The 25,087-nt window shown below is 36.6% G+C and overlaps 1 protein-coding gene across 15 annotated transcripts in view; it reads left to right on the forward strand.

The window, feature by feature from the left end:
- The window catches only part of KDM6A (lysine demethylase 6A), a 179,744-nt gene that overhangs the window by 61,315 nt on the left and 93,342 nt on the right, over positions 1–25,087 (forward strand). For all 15 annotated transcript variants that reach the window (XM_070461821.1, XM_070461816.1, XM_070461817.1 and 12 more), the window contains exons 4-5: positions 5,484–5,533; positions 17,381–17,439. In XM_070461821.1, the coding sequence (XP_070317922.1) occupies positions 5,484–5,533; positions 17,381–17,439 (109 nt within the window). The remainder of the gene's footprint in view (positions 1–5,483; positions 5,534–17,380; positions 17,440–25,087) is intronic.

Raw genomic sequence — 25,087 nt, forward strand, 5'->3', positions numbered from 1 at the left:
TAATCTTGACCATCTTCTAAGTTTAACACAAGAAGTACACTTTTTTTTAACATTTACGCAAATAACATGTTCATTGTTTACAGAAAAGCATTAGAATACAAGTAAACAGCGTAAGAGCAGGAACCATGTTTTGTTACATGTATTTCACTGCATCTAGCTTGGTGCAAGCTATCTAAGATAGTTAAGAAATATTATAGGAATGCCTTAATGGCTCATTTATATTTTATCATTTAGAGGCAAATCTTTTTTTTTTTTTTTTTGCCACACCACTATAGGCACTTTTTTTTTTCCCTGGCCATGCCCTGTTGTATGTGGGATCTTAGTTCCCCAACCAGCAGTCGAACCTGTGCCCCCTGCAATGGAAGCATGGAGTCCTCAGCATTGGGTTGCCAGAGAACTGTCAATTTTTAAAAAATAAATTAAAAATGTATTTTTTTTTTTTTTGGCTGCACTGGGTCGTCGTTGCTGCACACAGCCTTTCTCTAGTTGCAGTGCACAGGCTTCTCGTTGTGGTGGTTTCTCTTGTTGCGGAGCACAGGCTCGGTAGCTGTGGCTCCCAGGCTCTAGAGCATAGGCTCAGTAGTTGTGAGGCACAGGCTTAGTTGCTCTGCAGCATGTGGAATCCTCCTGGACCACGGAGAAAACTCCTGTACTTTGCATTGGCAGCTGGAATCCCAACCACTGGACCACCAGGGAAGTCCTAAAAAACATTTTTGATATAAATCTTTAGAGGCTTTTCTATTAACAGTAAGCTTTCAGTATTTAAAGCTGAACTAAATGCTGCAACTTCAGCATAGTGTATCAGCTTAATCTCTGTCTCAAAAACATGCTTTGTAATTTACATTTCAGTTCCCTGCATAGTATTCTATCATATAGGTAGAACAGTTCCCTATTGAACATGTAGACTATATACTCATTGTATTGTCTGGCCTTGTAACTAACTTTTTGCAGAGATCTGTGTTTATATTCTTAGAAGGATAGCGTGAAGTGGTAAATTTTACTGAGTGAAAGTGTGTATACACACACACACAGAGTTTTGATGGATAGTGCTAAATTATGCTAAAATTTTTTTGCTAATTTATACTTACAGTACCAGTAGAATAATAAAACTGCTTATTTTCTTGAATTCTTGCCACTGTTGAGTATTTTTCTTAACACTATGGAGTATTACTGTTACTGTTTAATTTCATCATTTTCATACATAAAAATGGTACAGCACAATTGTGAAGTTAAAGGGCAGGTGACTGTGTGTAGCACCTCTCCCAACTGTGTAGGTGATTCTTTTATCCTTGACAATTTCCTTGTTTGATTCCACTCTTCCTCCTGTTTTTATGAAATAAAGGACAAAATAAAAGAACGAGAAAGATTACAGAGCCATGAAGTTGTTATAAAAGTTAAATTTAACTTCTCATTGATTTGCATTTATTTTTTTCTGTTTTCTTTTACATTTACTTTTTTAAGACCCGGTTCCTTTGTTGAATTTTGCCAGTTTTCTATAATAATTTAAGTTCATTATATTTTTCCCCTTTTAAATAATCTACAGAGACTAAATGGACTTATTTCAAAATAAAATTCAAAATTATTTAAAAAAATAATTTTAAGTCTATAAATAAACTTGATTTGGAGGTTTAAAAAGATCTGAGCTTTAGAAATGGTTGATAGAGAGTTGAAATTAATATGTTTGAGGACACCATTCTTGGTTAAGTAGCAGAAGAAAACGGCAGTCTTGCCTAAAAGTACTGTTACAAAAGATTTCCTAGTGGCATGAATGAGGACTTCTTAAGCCAATAAATAACTTAGAATCACAAAGTGAAGATTAGGTGGTTTAAAAGGGAAGGCAAAGCTGTTAGACATATGCTACAATCCTGAAACTGGTGTTTAAGCAATATAAGGATGTTCAAATAAATAATTTTCCTCATTTTCTATTAAGGAGTTCAGGAAAATCTAGTTATAGTGTAGTAGGGATTTATTTTCATGATAGGTAGCCGACTTAAAGATTAGAAATAAGGATTGTGCTTTGGTTAAAAGAATTTCACTAGAGAGACTCTGGTGATGGGTGCTTGTAAAGTTTTAATGATTTGTTTGGATTAGGAAACATGTTTAATATGTTAAAGTCTTTCTTAAAATAGGATCCTAGGCCTACTGGAGTGATGTATAATTGTTGAGGGGGCTTCTCAGGTAGCACTAGTGGTAAAGAATCCACCTGCCAAGATCCTCTGGAGTAGGAAATGACAACCCACTTCAGCACTCTTGCTTGGAAAATTGCGTGGACAGAGTAGCCTGGAGGGCTACAGTCTATGGGGTCGCATAGACTCGGACATGACTGAGTGACTGAACATAGTGCTTATACACACACCACACACACACACACACACACCCACCCACACCCACCCCCAATGGTTAAGTGACTGAACATAGTGCTTATACACACACCACACTACACCACACCTACCCACCCACCCCCCCCACCCCTCAATGGTTGAAAACTGTGTAGGTGAATGGAAAGGTAACAAATGTTCATTGAAGAAGTGTCTCATTTATAAATCTGTATTTGCAGTGTGGAGCATTTACTTTTGTTACTTTGAACTTGAGGGCTTGTATTTATTTTTCAGTTCATCATCTCCCAATCGGTAATCACAGGGGCTTCTTATACTTCACTTTTAGTTACTTTGGAGGACATCGTACTGTTTCTGTAAGGGCTCTTCAAATTCTAAAAAATGGGTGTTTTATGAAATCATGTAATGCATATTGTTATTCAGATTATTGGAAACATATCCTCCAAGTTTGTTGACATTCCCATTAAAGGGGCAGTCCAGGTTTGGTATGGTGACTGCACAAAATTGTCAGGGACCTTGACTTCTGGTTATAATGTTTTTAGGCAAAAATATTGAAGACTTGATTCTAGCTTAAACAATAGGGAGATTTATTCCCTCACATGTGAAGTTGAAAGTTCATAGGTAAGTTGTGCACTGGACATAGTTCAAAGTCTAGAAGCATCCAGGTACTTTCCATCTTACTGCTATCCTCTATGGGCTTCACCTTAAGACTAGTTTCCCTTGTGGTGGCAGTTGGTGACACATGCTTCCTTGTTCACATCTAGTAGAAAAAACACCTTTGCCATGACTGTCCTCTATAAAATCAGTCAAACTTTGTTTGACTCCTCTGTCTAGCTTGATAAGTTGGTTTGCTTTTCTTTTTAGAAAACAGTTAATCATTGATCTTTATGAGCTACCTACACTCTTGTATGAAGAACTAGAAAACAGAAGATGGCTTGAAATCAACTCTTCCTCAAAGCTGGAAAAATTACAATCTAAATGTCCTTTCAATGGTTGATTGGCATCATCTTTGTGCAAAAAAGATGAACATTATTCAAATAAGTTATTTGTTCAAATATGTGGTGATGATTTGGGGTGATGCTTCTCTAATTGGAACATATTCAGAAAGTTCTCTATATGGTATTCATTTTGGCAGCTTATTGATAAACAGTATGAAAACATTATACCTGGGATTTTAGATAATATTAATTTCCACCCACCCCATTTTTATCAGTATAGAATTTTATTACACTTGTTGAAAATCTTATCTACTTTGTGGTGACCTAAGAGGGATGTTGGGGGGTGGGTAGGAGGGAGGCTCAAGATGGTAGGGAGTGATAGATGTATACTTAGAGCTGGTTCATATTGTTATATAGCATAAACTATTGTAAAGCAATTATCCTTCAATTAAAAAAGAAAATACAATAACAAGAAAAGGCGGGGAGTTCAAGTCTTTTGAGCATGAACTAACCTGTTCTAGTTAGTTCAGGTAGTTCTAGTTAGTTCTAGTTCTAGTCTTTTGAGCATGAACTAACCCAAGTTCTCCTTACTTGACCCTGCAATATACCTTTCTCTGTTCCAAACTCCTCCCCCCCAACACGCACACACACACAATTATTAACACTTGTTGAAAATTTTATTTGAAAATATGTTAATTCTTTTTGAAGATTGAGGTATAATTGATATATAACTGAGTTTCAGATGTATAACATGATGATTTGATATTTGCATATACTGTGGAATAATCATAGGAAGCCTTGTTAATACCTGTCACCATATACAGTTAGAATTTTCTCCCCTTGTGTTGAAAGCTCTTAAGATTCACTCTGACTAGCTACAAATATGCAATATAGTATTATTAATTATAGTCATCTTGCTGTAGATTACATTCCCATGACTTACTGCTCATGAGTTTTTTATAAAAAGGTCTCTCTCCCAATTCTAATGTGCGTGTATAACTTCACCTCCTCCTCACTGGTCTTCCCTGGTAGCTCAGCTGGTAAAAAGTCTGCCTGCAATGTGGGAGACCTGGGTTCAATCCCTGGGGTTGAGAAGGTCCCCTGGAGAACGGAACGGCTACCCACTCCAGTATTCTAGCCTGGAGAATTCCATGGACTGTATAGCATGGAGTCAAAAAGAGTCAGACATGACTGAGCAACTTTCACTTCACACTGAGTTTTTGGATTGATAAGAGCTACAGTTGACCATTCAACAGCATGGGTTTGAGCTGTGCAAGTCCACTTACATGAGAGTTTTTTTCAGTACATATATGTACTACTGTGTTTATGATCTGTGGATGTGAAGTCTGCACATGCAAGGCCGACTATGGTATCTGATCACAGTGGATTTTGGTATCTTTGGTGGTCCTGGGACTAATTCACTGCAACTACCAAAGGACAGTTGTACTGTAATTGTTTCCAGAGCCTGTTACACCTTGAGATGGATTTAGGGGTATGAGATGCCCTATTTTGGATTGAGTTGGAGTTTGGAGTAAGGTAATTGTGAACTGGGTTTTTTGTTGATAATATGAAAGGAAGCAGCACAAAAGGAATACAGTCGACCCTTGAACAACAGGGATTTCAACTTTACAGGTCCACTTACACATGAAATTTTTTCAGTAGTAAATACTACAGGTACTACATGATCTGTGGTTGGTTAAATCGAAGGATACAGAGCTGCGAATACAGGGGGTCAACTATAAGTTATGCGAAGCTTTTCTGCTGTGCAGAGGTCAGTGCCCCTTATACTCTATGTAGTTCAGTAGTCAAGTGTAGTTCCTTTGCTCTTTGAGGTGGTTGAGCTCTTAAGTCACTTTTGGAAATGAGATCAGTTGTTAGAACAAATGACCCATCACATTCTAGGATATTAATCCATTTATCAGATTTGGTTTCTGAGGAAGGTCAGGTTGATTCAAGAGGTTGCCTGGATTCTGTTCAAAGAAACATGACCATGGTTTTACTTCTTGAACTTCTATATATTTGACATTTGTTACCTTGTTCTGACTATGAGTAGGGATGCCCCAGAGTTCTAAATTGTTTGATTTTAAATATCAATGTCTGCTCGGAGGTGGGTATGATCGGAGTTTTGTTGTGATGTTTCTTGAAACTTGTATTACTTGATTTTGAAATGGGACAGAATTGTGACTCATGCTTATTTTCTCTCTTTCAGCATTATCTGCATACCAGAGGTACTACAGTTTACAATCTGACTACTGGAAGGTTAGTGCACATTTGCATGCCCCTACCCTTTTCTTCCCTCCCTTTCTCTTCTCTGGCAGATCACTGCTGGTTATACCCAAAATGAATTGTGCTCTTGCTGTTTTGTTTCTTTTGTTAATTGCAATTATTCTAGGGAAAAGGGATTGGAAAAAGAAAAGTGGGTGTTCTTGATTTGCTCTGTCTTACATGATTCAGTTCAGTTGCTCAGTCATGTCTGACTCTGCAACACCATGGACTGCAGCACGCCAGGCTTTCCTGTCCTTCACCAACTCCTGGAGCTTGCTCAAACTCATGTCCATCGAGTCAGTGATGCCATCCAACCATCTCATCCTCTGTCGTCCCCTTCTCCCGTTTTCACTCTTTGCCAGCATCAGGGTCTTTTCCAAGGAGTCAGTTCTTCTCATCAGGTGGCCAAAGTATTGGACCTTCATCTTCAGCATCAGTCCTTCCAATGAATATTCAGGACTGATTTCATTTAGGACAGACTGGTTTGATCTGCTTGCAGTCCAAGGGACTCTCAAGAGTCTTGTCCAACACCACAGTTCAAAAGCATCCATTCTTCGGCGCTCAGCTTTCTTTTATAGTCCAACTCTCATATCCATACATAACCACTGGAAAAACCATAGCTTTGACTAGATGGACCTTGGTCAGCATTTAGTTGTCTCTGCTTTTTAATATGCTGTCTAGGTTAGTCATAGCTTTTCTTCCAAGGAGCCAGTGTCTTTTAATTTCATGGCTGCAGTCACCATCTGCAGTGATTTTGATTACCTTGTATTAAAAGAATTAGTTTATTCTGAATTAATTTGTTGGCCAAAGATGATCCAAAGTGTGGGAGTTAAAGCCAACAAAACCAAATGGCAACAAAATGATTCTTTGGTTTTCTTAAGTTGATATTTAGGTATAAAAGAAGTTTGGAGATGGATGTATTAGGTTGAAAAGGGAAGGCAAAATGAAAATCTTTATTGCTATAGTCTGTCTGTAATTGAAGCTCTAAGAACAACTGAAGCTAACCATTTTTTAAAAAATTAGTTAATTTATTTTAATTGGAGGCTAATTACTTTACCCTATGGTGGTTTTTGCCATACACTAACATGAATCAGCCATGGGTGTACATGTGTCCCTCATCCCAGACCTCTGATACTTAAATGAAGAACTGTGCACAGCAATGAAATAATCTATTTTCTTAGATTAAGCAGTGCCTGGACAGATTAATCTTTCATATCATATTTACTTTTAGGTATAAGTTTACTGATCAGTGGGGTTTCTTCACCTGAATTGCCATTTTAGATTTTTAAGGTGGATTTTATTTTTTTATGTTGCCTAATTTATCTTTGTTTTTGACGTGTAGAGGTTTTAACAGTATATTGTGATAATTTTAAAAAATGTGTTGAAGATATCTTTTCTAGTCTTTTTAAAGCTTATTACAGTATAATTAAATACTGCAAAATTCACCTGCTTTAATTTTGCGATTCAGTGACTTTTAGTAAATTTCCAGAGTTGTACAGCCATAATCAAAGTTATTTTAGGACTTGTCCATCTCACCATAAGAAAACCTCATGCCTGATCCCTGACAAGCACTAATCTACTTTCTCTTTGTATGTATTTCTATTTTCTGGGTATTTTCATATGAATGGAATCATAATATGTAGTCTTTTGTGACTGACTTCTTTTACTAAGCATATATTTTTAAGAATGATCCTTGTGTAGCATGTATTAATACTTCATTCCTTTTTATTAATACTCCATTGTGTGACTATACCACATATTTTTTATTCATTCGTCAGTTGATGAACATTTTAGTTGTCTCCATTTTTTGACTGTTGTGAATAGTGCTCCTGTGAATATCTATATACGAGTTTTTGTGTGGACATACAGTTTCAGTTCTCTTTGGTAAATAATCAGGAGTAGAATTGCCAGGTTATAACGTAAATCTGTGTTTAACATTTTGAGAAACTGCCAGAATTATTTTCTAGAGTAGCTGTACCATTTAACATTCTCACCGACAGTGTTTGAGGATTTTGGTTTCTCCATATCCTCATCAACACTAGAAATTGTCCAGCTTTTGAGTGTATCTCTCGTAGTGGATAGGGAATAGTATCTTATAGTCTTTATTTGCATTTTCCTAATGACTGATGTTGAGCATTGTTTAATGACCACATTAGCTGTTTGTATATATTGTTTGATGAAATGCCTATTTAAACCCTTTGCTGATTTTTACATTTTTTTTTTAAATTAGTGTGTGTAAGAGTTCTTTGTACATTCTGGATACAAGCCTTTATTGGATATAATTTGCAAATATTTTCTCAAAATCTGTGGCTTATTTTTTCACTGTCTCAACAGTATAGTTTGAAGTGCAAAAATTTTAAATTGTGATGACATCCAGTTTCTCAACTGTTTGTTTCATTGCTTGTGCTTTTGGTTTTGTAGCTAAGAAACCTTTGCCTAATCCCATGTCATGGTGATTTCTTCCATTGTTTATTCAGTCAGTAGCTTTGGTACAGATAGTACTGCAATAAATAGTACAAGTTTCTTTTTGTATTTTTGTTAGTGGTTCTTTGGTATAAGTGGGATTGCTGTGAACTTAGTGAGTGGTACACACTGTGTGAACCACTCATTTAAGCTCTCTTGTTTTTCTTTGGTCTTAACTAAGAAAATCTATGTCAGACTTTTTGTGAAATCTGATGAATGAGAAATCATGTCTCCAGTCGTTTTAACTTGCATTTTCTTAATTGAATTTTTAATGGAAGTTTAAAGACTATTCATATTTTCTTTAAAGTATTTGTTCATCTTTCTTGCCAGTTTTTCAGTTGGACTGTTGTTTTATTTCTCTGTTTTATATAGCTATATTTTATGTATGATGCATATTTATCCTTTATCTGTGATAAAAGTTGCTGTTTTCCACTTGTTTTAATTTGCTTTTGTGTTTGTTTTTGCCCATGGAGAAGTTATTTCTATCTAGTCAAACTTTTCAGTATTTCCTAAATTGCATCTGCATCTTGAATCATAAGATAGTTTTTTCCTTACTTCCAGACGTTAGATAGAATTCACCTACATTTTGTTTTAGTACTTGAATAGTTTTAGGTTTTTAATTTAAGTTTGATCCATTTGGTATTTATCCCTAATTTGTAGTGTGTGGAACATCTAAGTTTATTCTTTTCCTGTGGTTAATTATCTCAATACAATATATTGTTTAAAAAAATCCATCTTTTCCCTACTAATTTGAGATGTTGCCTTAGTTGTATGGTAAATTTTCATATGCAGATTTGTCTATTTATAGTTTCTCTGGTCTATTTCATTAGTCTGTGCATGAATTAATACTGTACTAATTTACATATAGAGGTTTTGCAGTATGTTTATACTGTGCTTAGTTGCTCAGTTGTGTCCGCCTCTTTGCAACCCAATGGACTGTAGCCCACCAGGCTCCCCTGTCTGTGGGAATTCTCCAGGCACGAATACTGGAGTGAGTTGCCATGTCCTCCTCCACGGGATCTTCCCAACCCAAGAATCGAATCCAGGTCTCCCACATTGCAGGCGGATTCTTTACCGTCTGAGCCACCAGGGAAGCCCATGTTTATACTACATATGCAGTATGTATATGGTACTGCTACAACATCCTTTCCCCATTGTTGTTTTTAGGGTTTCCCTGACTGTCCTTTCTTTGTTGCTTGTTTTTCCACATAAACTAATTAGCCCCACAAAAAGAGCTGATTTTTCTTTCCAGCTTTTTTGAAGTATAATTTACATTACTTTAAATGTTCGAAGTATGATTACTTTAAGTTCTTTTTTTTTTTTTTGTAAATAACAATCCAAGAATGGAAATGAACATCCTTACTCTAATGACAACTAACTTCAAAAATTTTCAGTTTAAAGTCAGCATTTTTCTTTTGTATGAAAATACTTTTCCGGTATCCTTTGAGATAATTTTATGTTTTTTCTCCTTAAATCAGTCTTGCATTTCTGAAGTAAATTCAAATTAGCAGTAAGTTTTTATTGTTGTTAGTTATATCTGGATTGGGATTGCTAATATGTAACATCTTTGCATCTTTGTTCATAATTGAAATTGCTCTATATTTTTTCTTTCTTGAGTTGTCTTTATCTAATGCCTAGGAGCTGGTTTCTACATTCCAAGGACCTGGTCAGAGGAAGAGAAAGCAGAGTGCAACAGCCTTTCTTTGAAGGGAATCATGAGATTTTACACATCCCTTCATATGCATCTCACTTACGAGAACATAGTAATTTGAAAACTCAGCTGCAAAAGAGGCTGAGAAATATCTTATTTTGTTTGATTGTGATAATAGGACTGCAAACAATGTTGTTGCAAAATAGACTATATTAATAATAGAAATTAATTCATATTATTGGTAAATAAGGGAATTATGTCTATATGCTGTGAAAGCCTTGTTGTTTCACTTAACTTTTTTTCCTGGATAATGGGGAGTGTAAGTATGAACTTAAGTAGGAAAGGGAAAAACTCTCAGTTTGACTGCTGCACTGGTAGCAGGAGTTCTGTTGTCTAGATTTTAAGAAAATTAAACACAGGTATCTTTATCCAGGGCTCTTCCTCAGAAAGGCACATCCATAGCTATTTTCATCATTTCAGCACCTGCCAGCTCTGCTCTAATTAAATGATTGCCAGCATTGCAACTTCATTGTTCATTTTTAATATCGACCATGACAGCCTATCACCATGCTGAGCTTCTTGCTTGAGTGATTCAGGCTGTCTCCAGGTTCTGGTTACTACTTCTGAAATCCTCTGCTTATGTTGCATGGGATTTGAGTAGTCTTGTCCACAGCTCTTTTGTTTTTGAATCTTCTTATCTTTAATGTGTAATTTTTTTTTTACAGCATGTGAGACTTACTGAGAATTTTATGTATCATATTCTATCTACTGAGCAATTACCATGTACTAGATATGTTTTGTTGTTGGTGATGGATACATTGCCTCCTTTACTTCTCACAAATATCCCAAGTGTCATGTTGTTATTTTAAGTATTTTACATGTATGATCTTAATTCCTCAAAATAACCCTATGAAATTATGACTCAGTTAACTTGTTTTGTGAGTCAGTGACAAGCCAAGCGGCTAGAGTGATGTGACAAGTGACTAGAGTGATGGCCGCTGTAGCCTGATTTCATGATCACTATACAATACTATGCCTAGATTTTGGAAGCAGAGCTTTTTTCTTTTTTTTTTTTTGGAGTATAGTTGATTTTCAATGTTGTATTAGTTTCATGGAAGCAGAACTTCTGCTCTATTGCTATACTTTGGACCTGATTGATGTAATGAGCTTTAACAACCTCTTCTTCTATATATTATTGTAACTAGGAACTGTGGTGTCCAAAAGGTAGTTTGGACTGTATTAAGGAAACGATTCTGTATAAATTGATTAAGCAAAGCATTAAATTCTTTGATGAAAATGTGTAACAAGTTATTTAAGGCTGTAAGATACTGATTTATTCAGCAGTACACCTTTCCCCAATAACTTCTATATGCTTGTTACTTTACCATAGGGATCAAAAGATGACTTGAGTTCTGTCTCTACCTTTTTACAAGCTCATTTCTAATGGAGGAGATAAAGGGCCTATCTGTAATAGACATGAGTATTCATTTGGAAACTTGTTTCAAAAAGCTTAATTCTGTTTGCACTTGGGAATGTGTCAGATAATAATGATACTTGTGGAAAGAAGAGATGAGTGATGAGTGTGATGGATAGGAATTTGCCAAATTGAGAAATAGTTGAAGGAACGATGGTATTGGCTTTTTCAGCAAAGGAAGCAAATGTGTTTAAAACCATGGAAATGTGTAAGAGCATATTTTATTCATAGGTCTGCCTGTTAATTGTTCTAGTTGAAGTGGTGGCTCTGAGATTGGGAAAGTTGAACAAGAGTCATGAAATGAAGACCTTTATGGTCAGGGTAGGTTGTAGGGAATCTTCAGAGGAGTTTAAGAGTTAAAAATGTTTGAGTTTTTGCAAGCTCTCTGGCAGTGGTGTGGAAAGTATGTTGAAAAGAATGGAGGGCGGGGGTATGGAAGGGGAGGCTAAGGTTTGGGAGCTGAGTTAGGAAACTGTTGAAACAGGCCAAGTAGACTAAGGCAAAGTCCTAAATTACCTAGAGAAAGGCAGTAAAAATGGAGAAGGGGATAGATTCAAAAGCTTTGAGATTGTAAAATGAACTTTGTGAAAAGGATGAATTTGGCTTATTGGTGGGGAGGAGGTAAGAGAGGAAAAGTAGGGTTACTTTTTGGCTTGGTTAACTGGTGTGATTCCTATCATAGCATCAGAGTCTCCCATACAAAGTAAGATTCTTAGAGTTTCAGGTATTTGTAGTACATTCAACAGGTGGAGAGTACCCAGTTTGATTGACTCTTAATACCTTCCCCACTCTGGAGACCATGACATATTAACAGAAGGTGGAAGGAGAAGAAAGCAAAAACTTTCTGTTCTTTATGCAAAGAAAGCAAAAGCTTTCTCAGAAACCCCATGGTAGAAATCTCATGGGCAAGAGCTCTTAGGTCACCAACTTTTTCTCAATGAAAGTAGCCAGGAAAAAGGGGATTGATGACAGTGGCTTCTATGGGATTTCATAGACCAATTAAAGAAAATTTGGCAGTAAGAGAGTCTAATATGAGGTTGCCAACTGCTGACTTAATGAACCACACATCCTTGAGAATAACTTTAGACATAGTATAAAAGCCTTCAATATAAATGGATTGTAATCTTACTGTTATAATTTCTTAATTTGAGGTTGTGATGAATACTGTAATACAGTCTAGGTCAGAAGTTGATAAACTTCTTTTGTCAAGGGCAGCAGAGTAACTGTTTTAGATTTCATAAGCCAGATAGTCTCTTGTGTTGAAACTGTTCGGCTTTACTGTTGGATCTGGAAGCAGCTATAGACAGTAAGTAAATAAATGGAGTGGGTGTAGCTATGTTTCAGTACTACTTTATTTACAAAAATCGATGGCTGGCTGGATTGGCCCATGGGCCATAGTTTGCTGATACCTGATAGAGATGCTCTAATAACCTCTAAGGATTTGGACTGAAGCAGGAGTTTGTTTTATAAATAATACATTTCTCAGAAAGCTACTCCCCTAACTTCTCACAGTAGATTGAAGAATGACTTCATTACATTTAAACTCATTTTCTTATCAGTGCCTTTGCTCAGGTCATCCTTCTGCCTAGACCCATGTTTCTCAGTGTGGCTGCTATTGGCATTTTTGATGAGAGTATACATTAGGAGGGGATACATTTTTATCAGGGCACGTAGCCATTCACAGCTCCAGGTCACTGTTTCCAAAAGTGTGTGAATTAGAAGCACTGGCTGAGGTGGCTTGTTTTTCCTTCTCTTTTCCTAGCCATCCTTAAGGTACAGTACCCAAGTTCCACCTCTTTTCCTAGTCCTTATTATATAGTCCTTAATTAACTCTTAAATGGTTACAGCTTGGAATACATTATTCATGTAACTTTATCATAATCATTTGTCTTTAGATTATAAATTCATTGATGGTAGGAATTTTTTGTCTTTTTTGTTCACTTCTGTCTTCCCAGTGCCAGTAACTCTGTTATGACTCATAATAGGTGCTCAATAAATGTTCAAATTACATTGTCTTCTATTACGGAAAAATGAGACTTGCCTTCTTACTGAGATTTATAAGCACCTGATTAATAGGGACTATCCCTCATACTAATTCCATGTCACCCAGGGAATTGAACTTGATACCGAACTTGGTGATGCAGTTTGCTAAACCTTTGGGCATCTGCTAGGTGGAGAGCACTGTGCATGCTAGGTGATAACAGGTAATACAGAGATGATTACCTTTTTGTCTGATAGGATGTAGGTTAGTCAATACACAAATAACAAAAATATAGTAGTTAAAAGAGTCAGCTCTGGAGGCAGACCTAGATTCAGTTCCTGTGTCTGCCACTGTCTCTTTGAGCAAGTTGCTTGATTTTTTAAATTTCTGCCACCTCAAAGAGCTGTTGTTATTCAGTGGCTAACTCTTTGAGACCCCATGGACTGTAGCTCTCCAGGCTTCCTTGTCCTCAACTGTCTACTGGAGTTTGTTCAAATTCATGTTGGTGATGGTATCTAACCATTTCATCCTCTGCTGCTCACTTCTCCTTTTGCCTTCAGTCTTTCCCAACATCAGGGTCTTTTCCAGTGAGTCAGCTCTTCACGTCAGGTGGCCAAAGTGTTGGAGCTTTAGCATCAGTCCCTCCAATGAATATTCAGGGTTGATTTCCTTTAGTATTGACTGGTTTGATCTACTTGTAATCCAAGGGACTCTCGAACACCAGAAGTCGAAAGCATCAGTTTTTTTGCGCCCAGACTTCTTGATGGTCCAACTCTCACATCCATACATGACTGCTGGAAAAACCATAGCTTTGACGATACGCACCTTTGTCGGCAAAGTGATGTCTCTACTCTTTAATGCACTGTCCAGCATTTAGAACCTTTTAAAAGAAATTATGTTAGCATTTTGCATAAAATTAAATTCTTACTGTTGTACCATGTCGCATGCTAGGGACATTGTACTAAGGCAAAATTTAGAGATTGGAAAGATTACCTCTGGCTTGAGGTGGGAAAAGCAGCAAAGCTCCGTAGGGAAAATGGCATGTTAACTAGATCTAGATGGATTGGTAAAATTTATACAATGGCACGGGTGGTGACAATAAGCTTTCCTAGAGGGGGAAGGAAGAACTATGAACAGAGAAAGTTGAGAGAATGCAGGATATGTACTGAAAGCAGAAAGATGCCTCAATAAACTCATATTACTACCACATATATCACACTACCTTCTCTGGGCAGTTACGTAATTTGGTGAAAGATGCTATCTATTGTTTTCAACCATGATCTCTTCCCCTCCATCTTTCCCACCTAGGGAGACAGTTGTGTTTCAAATCTAGACTTTCTTGGGGTAGAACAGTTTGAATTAACTACTCTTGTATTCTGAATATCATACCTCCCCCCAGCTACACACTACAACTACTCTTGTATTCTGAATATCATACCTCCTCCCTCTACACACACAGTAGAGTGTGGGAGATAGTTCAGCTTGTTCAACCCTTGAGTATTATCCTTGACACCTAGTAAAAGTTCACTTTATTTCAGCGATAGGGTGGGATGGTAAAGGAGTGATCCTGATTGAAGCCAATTTCAACTAAATTTTAAAAATTCGAATATGAACTTTTGAATCTGATGTTTTCTGAGATCTTTGTGAATACCCCTGTAGCATGTAGGTTTCTCATTCAGGGAATTGAGGGTAATGAGGATCTAATGAAATTAAATTTCCATATTTATTGCATTTTAAGATATACTTAAGAAAACTTTTTCAGTGCTTCCAGAAGGGTACATAGAATGCAAAGGAAATATATGATATGACCCTAGAACAGATTTTAGTGTTAAAAAGAATAACTGCATACCAATAAGTTGCCCAGGTGTTTATTATGCTTTAGACTTTAAATATCACTGGTTCTTTTCTGCAGTCTTTGAATGACAGCAGTTGTGGGATAAGGACTGTAGTTGGCTCACACCTAGCACAGAATGACTCTGAGAATGTTCTTTACTGTCTCCTAGAAATTCCCAGTAGGATTGAGTCCCTGTTGCCCACAGCTGCATAGCCATTCATGTTGTGGTGGTTTAGTCACCAAGTGGTGTCCATCTCTTTCGTGATATCATGGACTGTAGCATGCCAGGCTCCTCTGCCCATGGGATTCTCTAGGCAAGAGTACTAGAGTGGGTTGCCATTTTCTTCTCCAGGGGACCTTCCTGACCCAGGGATCAAACCCATGTCTCCTGCATTGGCAGGCGGATTCTTTACCACTGAGCCACCTGGGAAGCCCATAGTCATCCATACTACACCCTTTATTAGATTCCTTCCCTTCCCTGCCTGCCTTCTCCAAATCCATTACTGGTGTTTTCTAGGCTAACTTCCCAAATAAAATACTTAAACTAAAACCTTTTGTCTCAGGGTGTACTTCTGAGGAAATATAACCTAAAATAATGCAGTAAGAGATATTTTAGTAAGAGTTTGAAAATTTTTAAGTTTTGGAATGTAGAATTTGGCTAACATATAGTAGGTACTCAGCTGTTTGCCCCTTTTGACAAAAAGAGTAGCTATCTAGTTTCCTATATGGGGGCTGGAGGTTGTATTGAGTGTGGATAAGCATCTGTTTTGTAGTGCATGCAAAAGGAATCCCTGATGTTTATAGCCGCAAATGTAAGTGACTGTCATTTTAGCATGTGGATTTTTTGTTAATACTAAAATTATAGGTTATAGGTTTATATTGTGCATTTACTTTGAATTCTGACTACCTTCCTGGCAACACTGAACGTAGAATTAAATCCAGTCAGAAAGAACCAGAGAAAGAGTACAGAGATACAAGCAAGAGAGAATAAGATAGCATAGTTCAAGCATTTTCTTATTCCTGAAAAATAGATTTTTCTTTTTGATTTATCTGTGGAATTCTGCTGACAGATTTTTTTTTAATTGAAGTATAGTTGAATTACAATGTTATGTTAATTTTTCCTGTATAGCAAAGTGACTCAGTTGTACATATATATACATTCTTTTTAATATCTCCTATTATGCCTTATCCCAGGACTTTGAATATGGTTGAATGTAGTTCCTGTGCTATACAGTAGGATCTTACTGTCCATCCATTCTGGATGTAATTGTATCTACTAACTCCACACTTCCAGTCCATCTTCCCCCGCTGTTGTCTATCACAGTCTGTTCTCTGTTTCTGTATCATAGGTTCATTTGTGTCATGTTTTAGGTTCCACATTATAATAAGTGATTTAATGGTCTTTGTCTTTCTGATTTGACTTCACTTAGTATGATAATCTCTAGTTGCATTCATATTGCTACAAATGAAATTATTTTTATGGTTAAGTAGTATTTCATTGTATATAGTACTGCATCTTCTTTATCCACTCATCTGTCCATGAGCGTTTAGGTTGTCTACCTCTCTTGGCTATTGTGAATAGTGCTCCTGTGAGCATCTTTTTGAATTACATATCTTTTTGAATTACAGTTTTTTCCAGATATATGCTCAGGAGTGAGATTGCAGGATCATATGGTAATTGTACTTTTAGTTTCCTGAGGGCATCCACTGTTTTTCATAGTGGCTGCAACAACTTGCATTCCCACCAGAAGTGTAGGAGGGTTCCCATCTCTCCACCCCCTCTCCAGCATTTGTTATTTATAGACTTTTTAATGATGGCCATTTTGACTGGCCCAGTCCAGTACTCTTGCCTGGAAAATCCCATGGACGAGGAACCTGGTAGGCTACAGTCCATGGGGTCTTGAAGAGTCGGACACAACTGAGTGACTTCACTTTCACTTTTCACTTTCATGCATTGAGAAGGACTTGGCAACCCACTCCAGTGTTCTTGCCTGGAGAATCCCAGGGACAGAGGACCTGGTGGGCTGCCATCTATGGGGTCGCACAGAGTCGGCAACAACTGAAGCACCTTAGCAGCAGCAGCATTCTGACTGGTGTGAGGTGATACCTAATTGTAGTTTTGATTTGCATTTCTCTAATAATTGGTGATATTGAGCATCTTTTCATATGTCCATTGTCCATCTGTATGTTGCTGACAGATTTTTTACTTCAGGACAAGTTTGATTGAAAAGAAACCACAGGATCTGTCCAAGTTGATTGGATTCTGTGCCATCTGTTGACTCTTAAGCTGTTTTGGTGTTTTAAAGAGATATTGTAAATATATTGTAATGCTGGATAAAGTGTTAATAACTTGAAACATCGTGGGTACTATGTTTTATAATAATAGTATTAGACATAAATGCTTTTCTTAAAAGTCTCTTTTTTCCCTTTCTTTTCAGAATGCTGCCTTTTTATATGGTCTTGGTTTGGTCTACTTCCATTACAATGCATTTCAGTGGTAAGTTGATGTAAAACTAGTAACTCCAGTTGTTTCCAGTATATAGCTTTTGTTTGCATTTTTCTGTTTGTGTGTGTATGTATGTGTAATAAATACAAAATATTTTAATATCAATAAGCCTACACTTTCCAATAATCTCTTGAAATTATTACTTTGTTCCTTTAGAGATACTAACCCACCTTAGATTATTAAAAATGTGTATGTTCCTAAAAGAATCTGGTATAAAGAAGACTTAGGTTAGAAAGCTTTTGGAATTCCTGTTACTTTTATTATACGTGGTGGTCCCCAGGTTATTTGAACCAGGAAATGACTGTGCTCTCTGTTCTCAAGGTTTGTGGGTAAGTGATGTATGATGACAAGTATCTGCTTTTCAGACTTTTAGACATATCGACTGCTCCTTCCCTTCCTCCTTCACCAAAACACACACGCACATGCACACACACTAGTACTCTATGGACTAGATTTTAAACTCTCAATTCTCTCTTCTGTAAAGTAGTAATAATGGTACCATTTTCAGAGTTGGACATTAAATATGATAGAAATATGTAAGATTTTATAAATGATAAGGTATATAGGACCCTGTTACTATGGCCTTTGCCCCCTTGTTGTTTTTCTGTTTACCAGACAAGACAGTAGCATTCTCTAGTGGAAAGAACATAGTTGACAGATTGGTATTCTGTTCTCAGCACTTTTAGTTTGATCTGTTTGCTCATGTGTGTGTGTTTTAGGTACATTGCAATTAATTGCCTTTTCTGCTCTTAATAGAGTTTTGATGATCAAATGAGATAATGTGCGTTTTGTAAACTGTAAAGCCCTATGTAGACTTTTTTTTTTTAATGTATTCAACTTTGTCAGAGTCCTTTCTAGTCTCCATAATTTTAAGCTTGAGTGAGTGCTGAGAAAGTTCAGAGGAACGTTTTTACCAAAGGTTATAACCCTGTCATATACCTGATGGGCACCGTGGATATTTATTACAGAGCTTTTAAATGTGCATTGGCAATGATGTAATATGATTGCTTTAAAGAGGAAACTTCAGACATGAATGACTTTTCCCAGATGCCTTTTCTTTCCTCTTTGGTTTTGGTCCTGTTGATTTTTGATCATCAATGGAAGCACTGCATTGTTAGAGAACACCTGTGTGGATAGAGTATTATAATCGTTCAAATCATTCATTTTCATGGTAAACTTTACAAAGCTATAATTGGTCTTTATAGAAGTTTTGTGATATTTTTCTTTTAAATTATGCATTGTTTTAGAACAATCTAAAATTTAAGCCTCCTAACTATGTACGCAGTGTATCATGTATCATCAAAAGTAGAGTAGGAGTGTTTTAAAATCTCTTAGGTTCTTAAAGATCCTATTTATAGAATTCACAGTTGTAAACTTTTAGAACCCGAAGTGGCCTTAGAGATTAATTAGTTTTCTCCCTTAATTTTATAGATGAAGAAAACAAGAGATGTGTGTGTGTGTGTGTGTGTGTAACTCAGTATTATGTAATTGGTTGCAGAAGCAAGCTTATGCTCAGATTTCCCACTCTAATTATTTTGTCTATTGTAGTCTGTCCGCAAGTTTGAAGATTGATAGGTCATTATTTTTAGTCAGTATTTATAATTGTTCTTCTGGGCACATTTGTACAATCTTTATGGCCAGCCAGGAATAATTTAGGTGAAACTCAAGGCAAGGGATGCTACACTTTTAGAAATGGATAGGTATACCTCACACGAGTTAGTTTTCACCTACCTGTGATAACTTGTGAACACTCTGTAGATCACAGATAAAAGCATAAAACCAATAGTGAGGTGAAGCCATCATCAGTTCAAAATTGGATTGCATTGAAAAGTGTGTGACCATGTCAAGTTAGGGGACTTGTAGTGTGGAAAACTGTATCTTTTGATTCTTTATCTACATATGATTTCTGTGTCCTTCAGTTGCCTTAATGAAATGATATAAGAATGATAATCTCTGAATTACTAAGTGTCTTCTGTTTTGTTGATCCTGTCCTGGTTACCATTTTCTCATGTCTTAAGTTTCAGCTCTAGCTGCTCCCTAAAATGATATATCTCATACCTTCTCTCTCTTTTAAAAAATATCTATTTATTTATTTATTTTGTCTGCTCGAGGCTTAGTTGTAGCACACAGGCTCTCTACTTGTGGCACACGCACTCAGGTAGTTGTGGTGTGAGGGCTTAGCTGCTCCAGGGGATGTGGGATCTTTCTCCCTGGACCAGGGATCGAATGTGCATCCCCTACGTTGCAAGGTGAATTCTTAACCACTAGACCACCAAGGAAGTCATTCACACTCTCCCTTAATCTATCATGGATGTATATTTTCTGTTTTCCTGATCAAATGTTCTTTCACAAACTGCCCGCAATTTTGTTTTCACTTACTTCATTATTACTTGAACAGCCACAAAATTAGAAAGCTTGGAGTAGGTGCTTGGTGAGAGTTTTAGAGTATAGCCTTAATGGATAGGAACTTCCTAGGTTAAGACTAAATTTGTGTGGGGATTTTTTTGTTTTATTTATAGGTAACTATTAATTTCTGGGAGCAGTCCCCAACCCCACCCCCCGCCTCCACACACACACACTTAAGTTCTTTGGGATTTGTTGAAAAAATATTTGCAGAGAAAGGTATGGCATGCCTTTTTTGTATTGTTAGCTCAGAATGGTCTAGCTCTGGAACATTTATAATTCAAGTAGAGTTTAATATTTGGAAATGATGTCTGTTGGTATTTAATTAGATTAAGTATTTGAGAAGAAAGCATGCAATCAACATGTGTGTTGGAGTTGGTGATGGTGACCTAATAAATTACTAAGAGCAATTTTATCAACTATGGGTTTTATCTTGTTAATCTGTCTTGTTTGTTGCCCTATTAATTTGCACGCACACACACACACACGCGCGCACACACACACACACACACACACACACACACACACCCCTGTTTTTTTGAGTTGATGTTAGCCTCTTGAGTCAATTCAGTAACTTGGTCAGTTTTTCAACTTTCAATTTGAGGAGCCCAGTGTCAGAAACAGAGCAATTGTTAAATTCTCAGTAGATTTATCGTAACTATTTAATTCTACTTTTATCATACCTAGTAACTTGTGACCAGACTTAAAAATTATATATCCAGAAGAAGGAAGGAAGACATAGAGGCCCAAAGTAAAATACATGCAGCAGAGAGCTAGAACCAGCATCTATAAAGCTGTTCCTTTCCATGTTCATGCCCATGTCTTCACTTCATGAGGGTGGCAAATTGCTAAGGGCACCTTGAACTGAGCTTTTCCTTGCCTTTATAATAAGAAACGTATATCTTTGAATGAAAAAAATTGAACCATGTACAGTAGTAAATTATTATAACTTGTAGCCATATTTCTGAATATACCCCCTTGAAAATCCTACCATTCCTTTTTCTTTAGCTTGTAACCTTTTGTATCCCCACTGATCAATATCAGAATGATCTTATGGTAGCAGATGTAACAGCTACATAATTCTTTGCCAGAGGCAGAGGATTTTGGAAATTAGCTTCCCAAATCTGATTGATAAGGCCTGGTAAGGAGATGTAGTGATTATTATTATGTTGACATCAGCAAGGAGTAGGGTAATGAGATGGAGGTGAGTTCAAAAAGACAGAGAAGTTAACACGTTACAAGTGAATTTTCTCCAGGACTCATTTCAAATTACAAGTGTGCCAATTATTTGTACCAGTTACCAAGTGTTCTTAAGGGTATAGTAATCTTTGCTTGCCTTGTAAATTCACTGCTTTGAGTGCAAACATAAACATAAACCTAATGTAGTCAAGATAACCACTGTTGACCTTGAAGCTTGTTTAACATGGAGTCTGGCAAAAACTTAATATTTAATATATGTTTTCTGAGCTATCATTATGCAAACTAATTCTCTTAGACCAGAGTTTAAGTATACTTCTATTAAAATAAAGCCGTTGATGTTAATGGATGTTGAATTTATTCTGTTTGCTTCTGTTTTGGAAAAAAACTAGCAGATAAATAAGGTAGTTTTGGTAAAATGATGCTTACCAGTGACACATAGATTGCCAGAGAGAACTTGGAAGGGTTTAGACTGATTAAGCCTCAGGGAAATTATGAATAAAAACATACACTTTACAATGGAGAGGAGAAAAAACATCCCACTGTCTGCAGTGATGAAATGAAGTTGGCTGAAGAGGGCAAAAGACCCAAGAGGTAATACATTAGCAAATGTCAATGTGAATAAACCAATGTATGATACTTCTAACTTAGCCTCACATTTAAGATCCTCTCTGTTTCAACCTCAAATGATCTTTCTACCCTATTGTTCCCCTAAATATATTCTTTGAGTCACTACTGTATTAACGTTTTGTTGAAAATTTCTTGAGCATTTTTTTACCCATGTAACTTGTTTTATGCCATTCACTTTGTTTGGTCTGCCTTCTCTTTCCATCTCTATCTTTAAATATCTTACCTGTCTCTTTGAGTTCTTCATCAAATCTTACTATTTGTCTCATTTAGAAGGAACGTCTAAATTTAGTAAGTGTGTTTGTGTGTGTATGGAAGTATTTATTTGTTTTGTGTATGTGTTATTACTGATTTAGAGCTAAAGTATTCTCTCTTTTATTAGCATGGAAACTTGTGAAATTACTTTCTTTATCCTGTCAGATATGCCTGAGGGAAATCTCTGGACTCACATTTATTAGCTCCAGAGAACTTAAAGTTTTATTTTGTCTCTTTAAATGTGCTCAAACTGTGCCAGGATGTTTACTTGATATCATTATTTTTCTATACTTTGGTAAAGTTCTAAAGGAGGCTTTTTAAAAAATGACTTTTCTAGAAACCTTATTAAAAAGGAACATTGCTTTAAAATACAGTCAACGTGTGGTTTTTTGTAGGTAGTGCTATTCAGGTTTTAGTTTTTTATAATTTCCTTTTAAAAATTGTTAGCATCTAACATTAAATGTAAAATTTTAAACTGAAAATCTATAGGTGTAATTACGGTGATTATAAAACCATTTTTAGGTTTTAAGGGAAAAATGCATGGATAGTTATGCATAGCAATATGCACTTTTATTTTAGTAGAGATTATGCTTTAATATTTGAAAATTGTAAGCCTCTCTAAGCATTATATCATTAACAGTATTCTATGGTTTTAAGTAGCCATTTCTCATGTTCTGAAATTGTCTGTTGATCAAAATACTGATGTCAGCAGAGTTTGTATGTGTTGGTGGTTTAGTCTCACTTGCACTACAGAGACCATGTTCTGGCTGCATATGGTTTGGTGAGATATGAGTGTATTAAAATGATGGCCAAAATTAGAATAATCTGAGTTGTACCTGTTTTCTCCACACAGCGCTCTCCCCCTCCTAATACACAAACACATTCTTTTTCTTCTCTCACCCCCAAGGGGTGGAAGCAACACATAGGAGAGAAAGATGGGGAAAGTTTATAAAAGGAAGTGAAAATGAACTTAGATCTATTTTGTTAGTTCAGGGGAACTCTGATCAGTAAAGAGACTGTGGAGTGTCCCTTCCCATGCCCTCACCAAGAAGTCCAGTTTGCTAACTATGAAAGTGATGACACCAGTAAACAGATACTAGACATTTTCCTATAATGTCTAGAGTATTTGAAAATAAAAGAGGAATGTAGACCTCAAGGAATAGACCACTTGGAAAAACTGGAGATAGCACTCTGGTAAGTAGAGAATAAAATGATTTGATTATAGAGTGACCCTAACTGCTGGTTAACACTAAGCAAAAAAAAAGGTATTGAGTTTGGGTGGTGAATATTAAAGGTAATATTGGATTTAGAGTGAAGCAGAAGAATGAAAATATTTCAGGTCAGGAGACTATCCTCAAGAGAAGCAGTGAAAGCAAGAGGGCTAATATTTGCATGAAAGAGTTCCTGAGATGTGCCAGCTCACAGTTGAAGAGGAGCAGTGTTAGGGCATGACTGGGAATGGGTGTAACTGCTCACAGACCTTAAATGCTATATGGAGATTTGACTTGAGTATCATGATTATTAGTAGGCAGTCATAGGAGCCACATACTTGAGGAAGCACGGGCAAGCCAGAGCAGAGCAAGGGGAGTCTTTAAGGAGTCTGTTTCAGTTATCTGCTAAGGAGATATTGAAGACTGAGTCTGCAAGTATTGAATTCGAGGGAAACTTTGAAACAACCTGGAGAACTTGATGAATAGATATATATTGTTCAACCTTGTCATAGGCACTTGTAATAGTCCTTAAAGAGCAGTAAGGTGTAGCCCCGACTAGTGTATTGGAATATGTGTTTTTGCTGATAGGTTGGTTATTATTATTTTTTTTTAATCCCAGTATGTTAACCTATATAGAGAACTTGTTAAACCTACATTTCTTTGTAGTTGTGTAACATTTCAAACTAAGAACTAAAGGCAACTATGAAATAAAACACATTTATCAAAGGTTGGGCAAAGGGTGGAAATAGAAACTGAGACAGAGTAGGAAATATTTTTCCTGAAGGGTTGCTATTGATGCTTTGTGTTTTCATTCTTTCCTTTTGCATTCATCCTTTCTTGGACTGGTTTTCTTCCTATCTTCTTCTTCTCCTTTAATCTTTCTATCCTTGCTGCCTTCCTTTTCCATTCTCTTTCTTTCATGTATATGTCTCAGACCAGCCTCGGTTTTTTTGGGGGTGGAGTGGGGTGTTTTAGTTTGTTTTGTTTTTTTGAATTTTTATTGGAATATAGTTTATAAGGTTGTGTCAGTTTCAGCTGTACAATGTGTGTGTGTGTATATATATACATAGATCCATTCTTTCCTGCCTGGATTTTTAATTAGCATGTGTGCACATTGCTTAGTTCTGACCCATTCCATAGGAGTTCTCTGACCCATATCATAAGGTAAGGTTAATTAGGACTTTATGAAGCACTTATTATTATAAAATATGCTTAAAATTGCACACATTTAACTATACATCTTTACATGTTATTTATAAAATAAAAAGAACTGTCACTTGGGTTGAGAAATAAAAAATTACTATTGCCCTGAAGTGAAAGTTGCTCAGTAGTGTCTGACTGTTTGTGACCTCCATGGAATTCTCCAGGCCAGAATACTGGAGTGGTAGCCTTTCCCTTCTCCAGGGGATCTTCCCAACCCAAGGATCGAACCCAGGTCTCTATTGCAATGCAGGTGAATTCTTTACCAGCTGAGCCACAAGGGAAGCCTGAGAATACTGAAGTGGGTAGCCTATCCCTTCTCCAGCTCTTCCCAACCCAGAAGCTTCTACTATCACCCTAGGAGCTTCCAAAAGCCCCTGAATTCCTGTTCCCAGTCACATCTTACCTTTTAATTGGTATCATTTGCTGCTGCAGTTATTCTCTTTCTAACCTTTTTATGCCCCACCCCCCAACATACACACTCTCTCTCACAGGCACACGCATACACACACATGCACTTGCTTGAGCACGCAATCTATTCTATTAGAAAATGGTGCCTCTAGACATGACCAAGAGAATACAGAGGCTGAAGCTGCACCTCCTCTTATTAGAAAGGTTTGAGAAAAGTACAGAGACCTTAGCAGTATGCAGATGAGTGTCTTGAAGTCTGATTGAGAGGAGCAGGAAGCCACCTTTGAATAAGAAAGGTAATTTTCTTCGAAATTTTACATGAATTCTTTCTTACC

Source organism: Odocoileus virginianus, chromosome X (assembly GCF_023699985.2).
Source record: "Odocoileus virginianus isolate 20LAN1187 ecotype Illinois chromosome X, Ovbor_1.2, whole genome shotgun sequence".
NCBI lineage: Eukaryota > Metazoa > Chordata > Mammalia > Artiodactyla > Cervidae > Odocoileus > Odocoileus virginianus.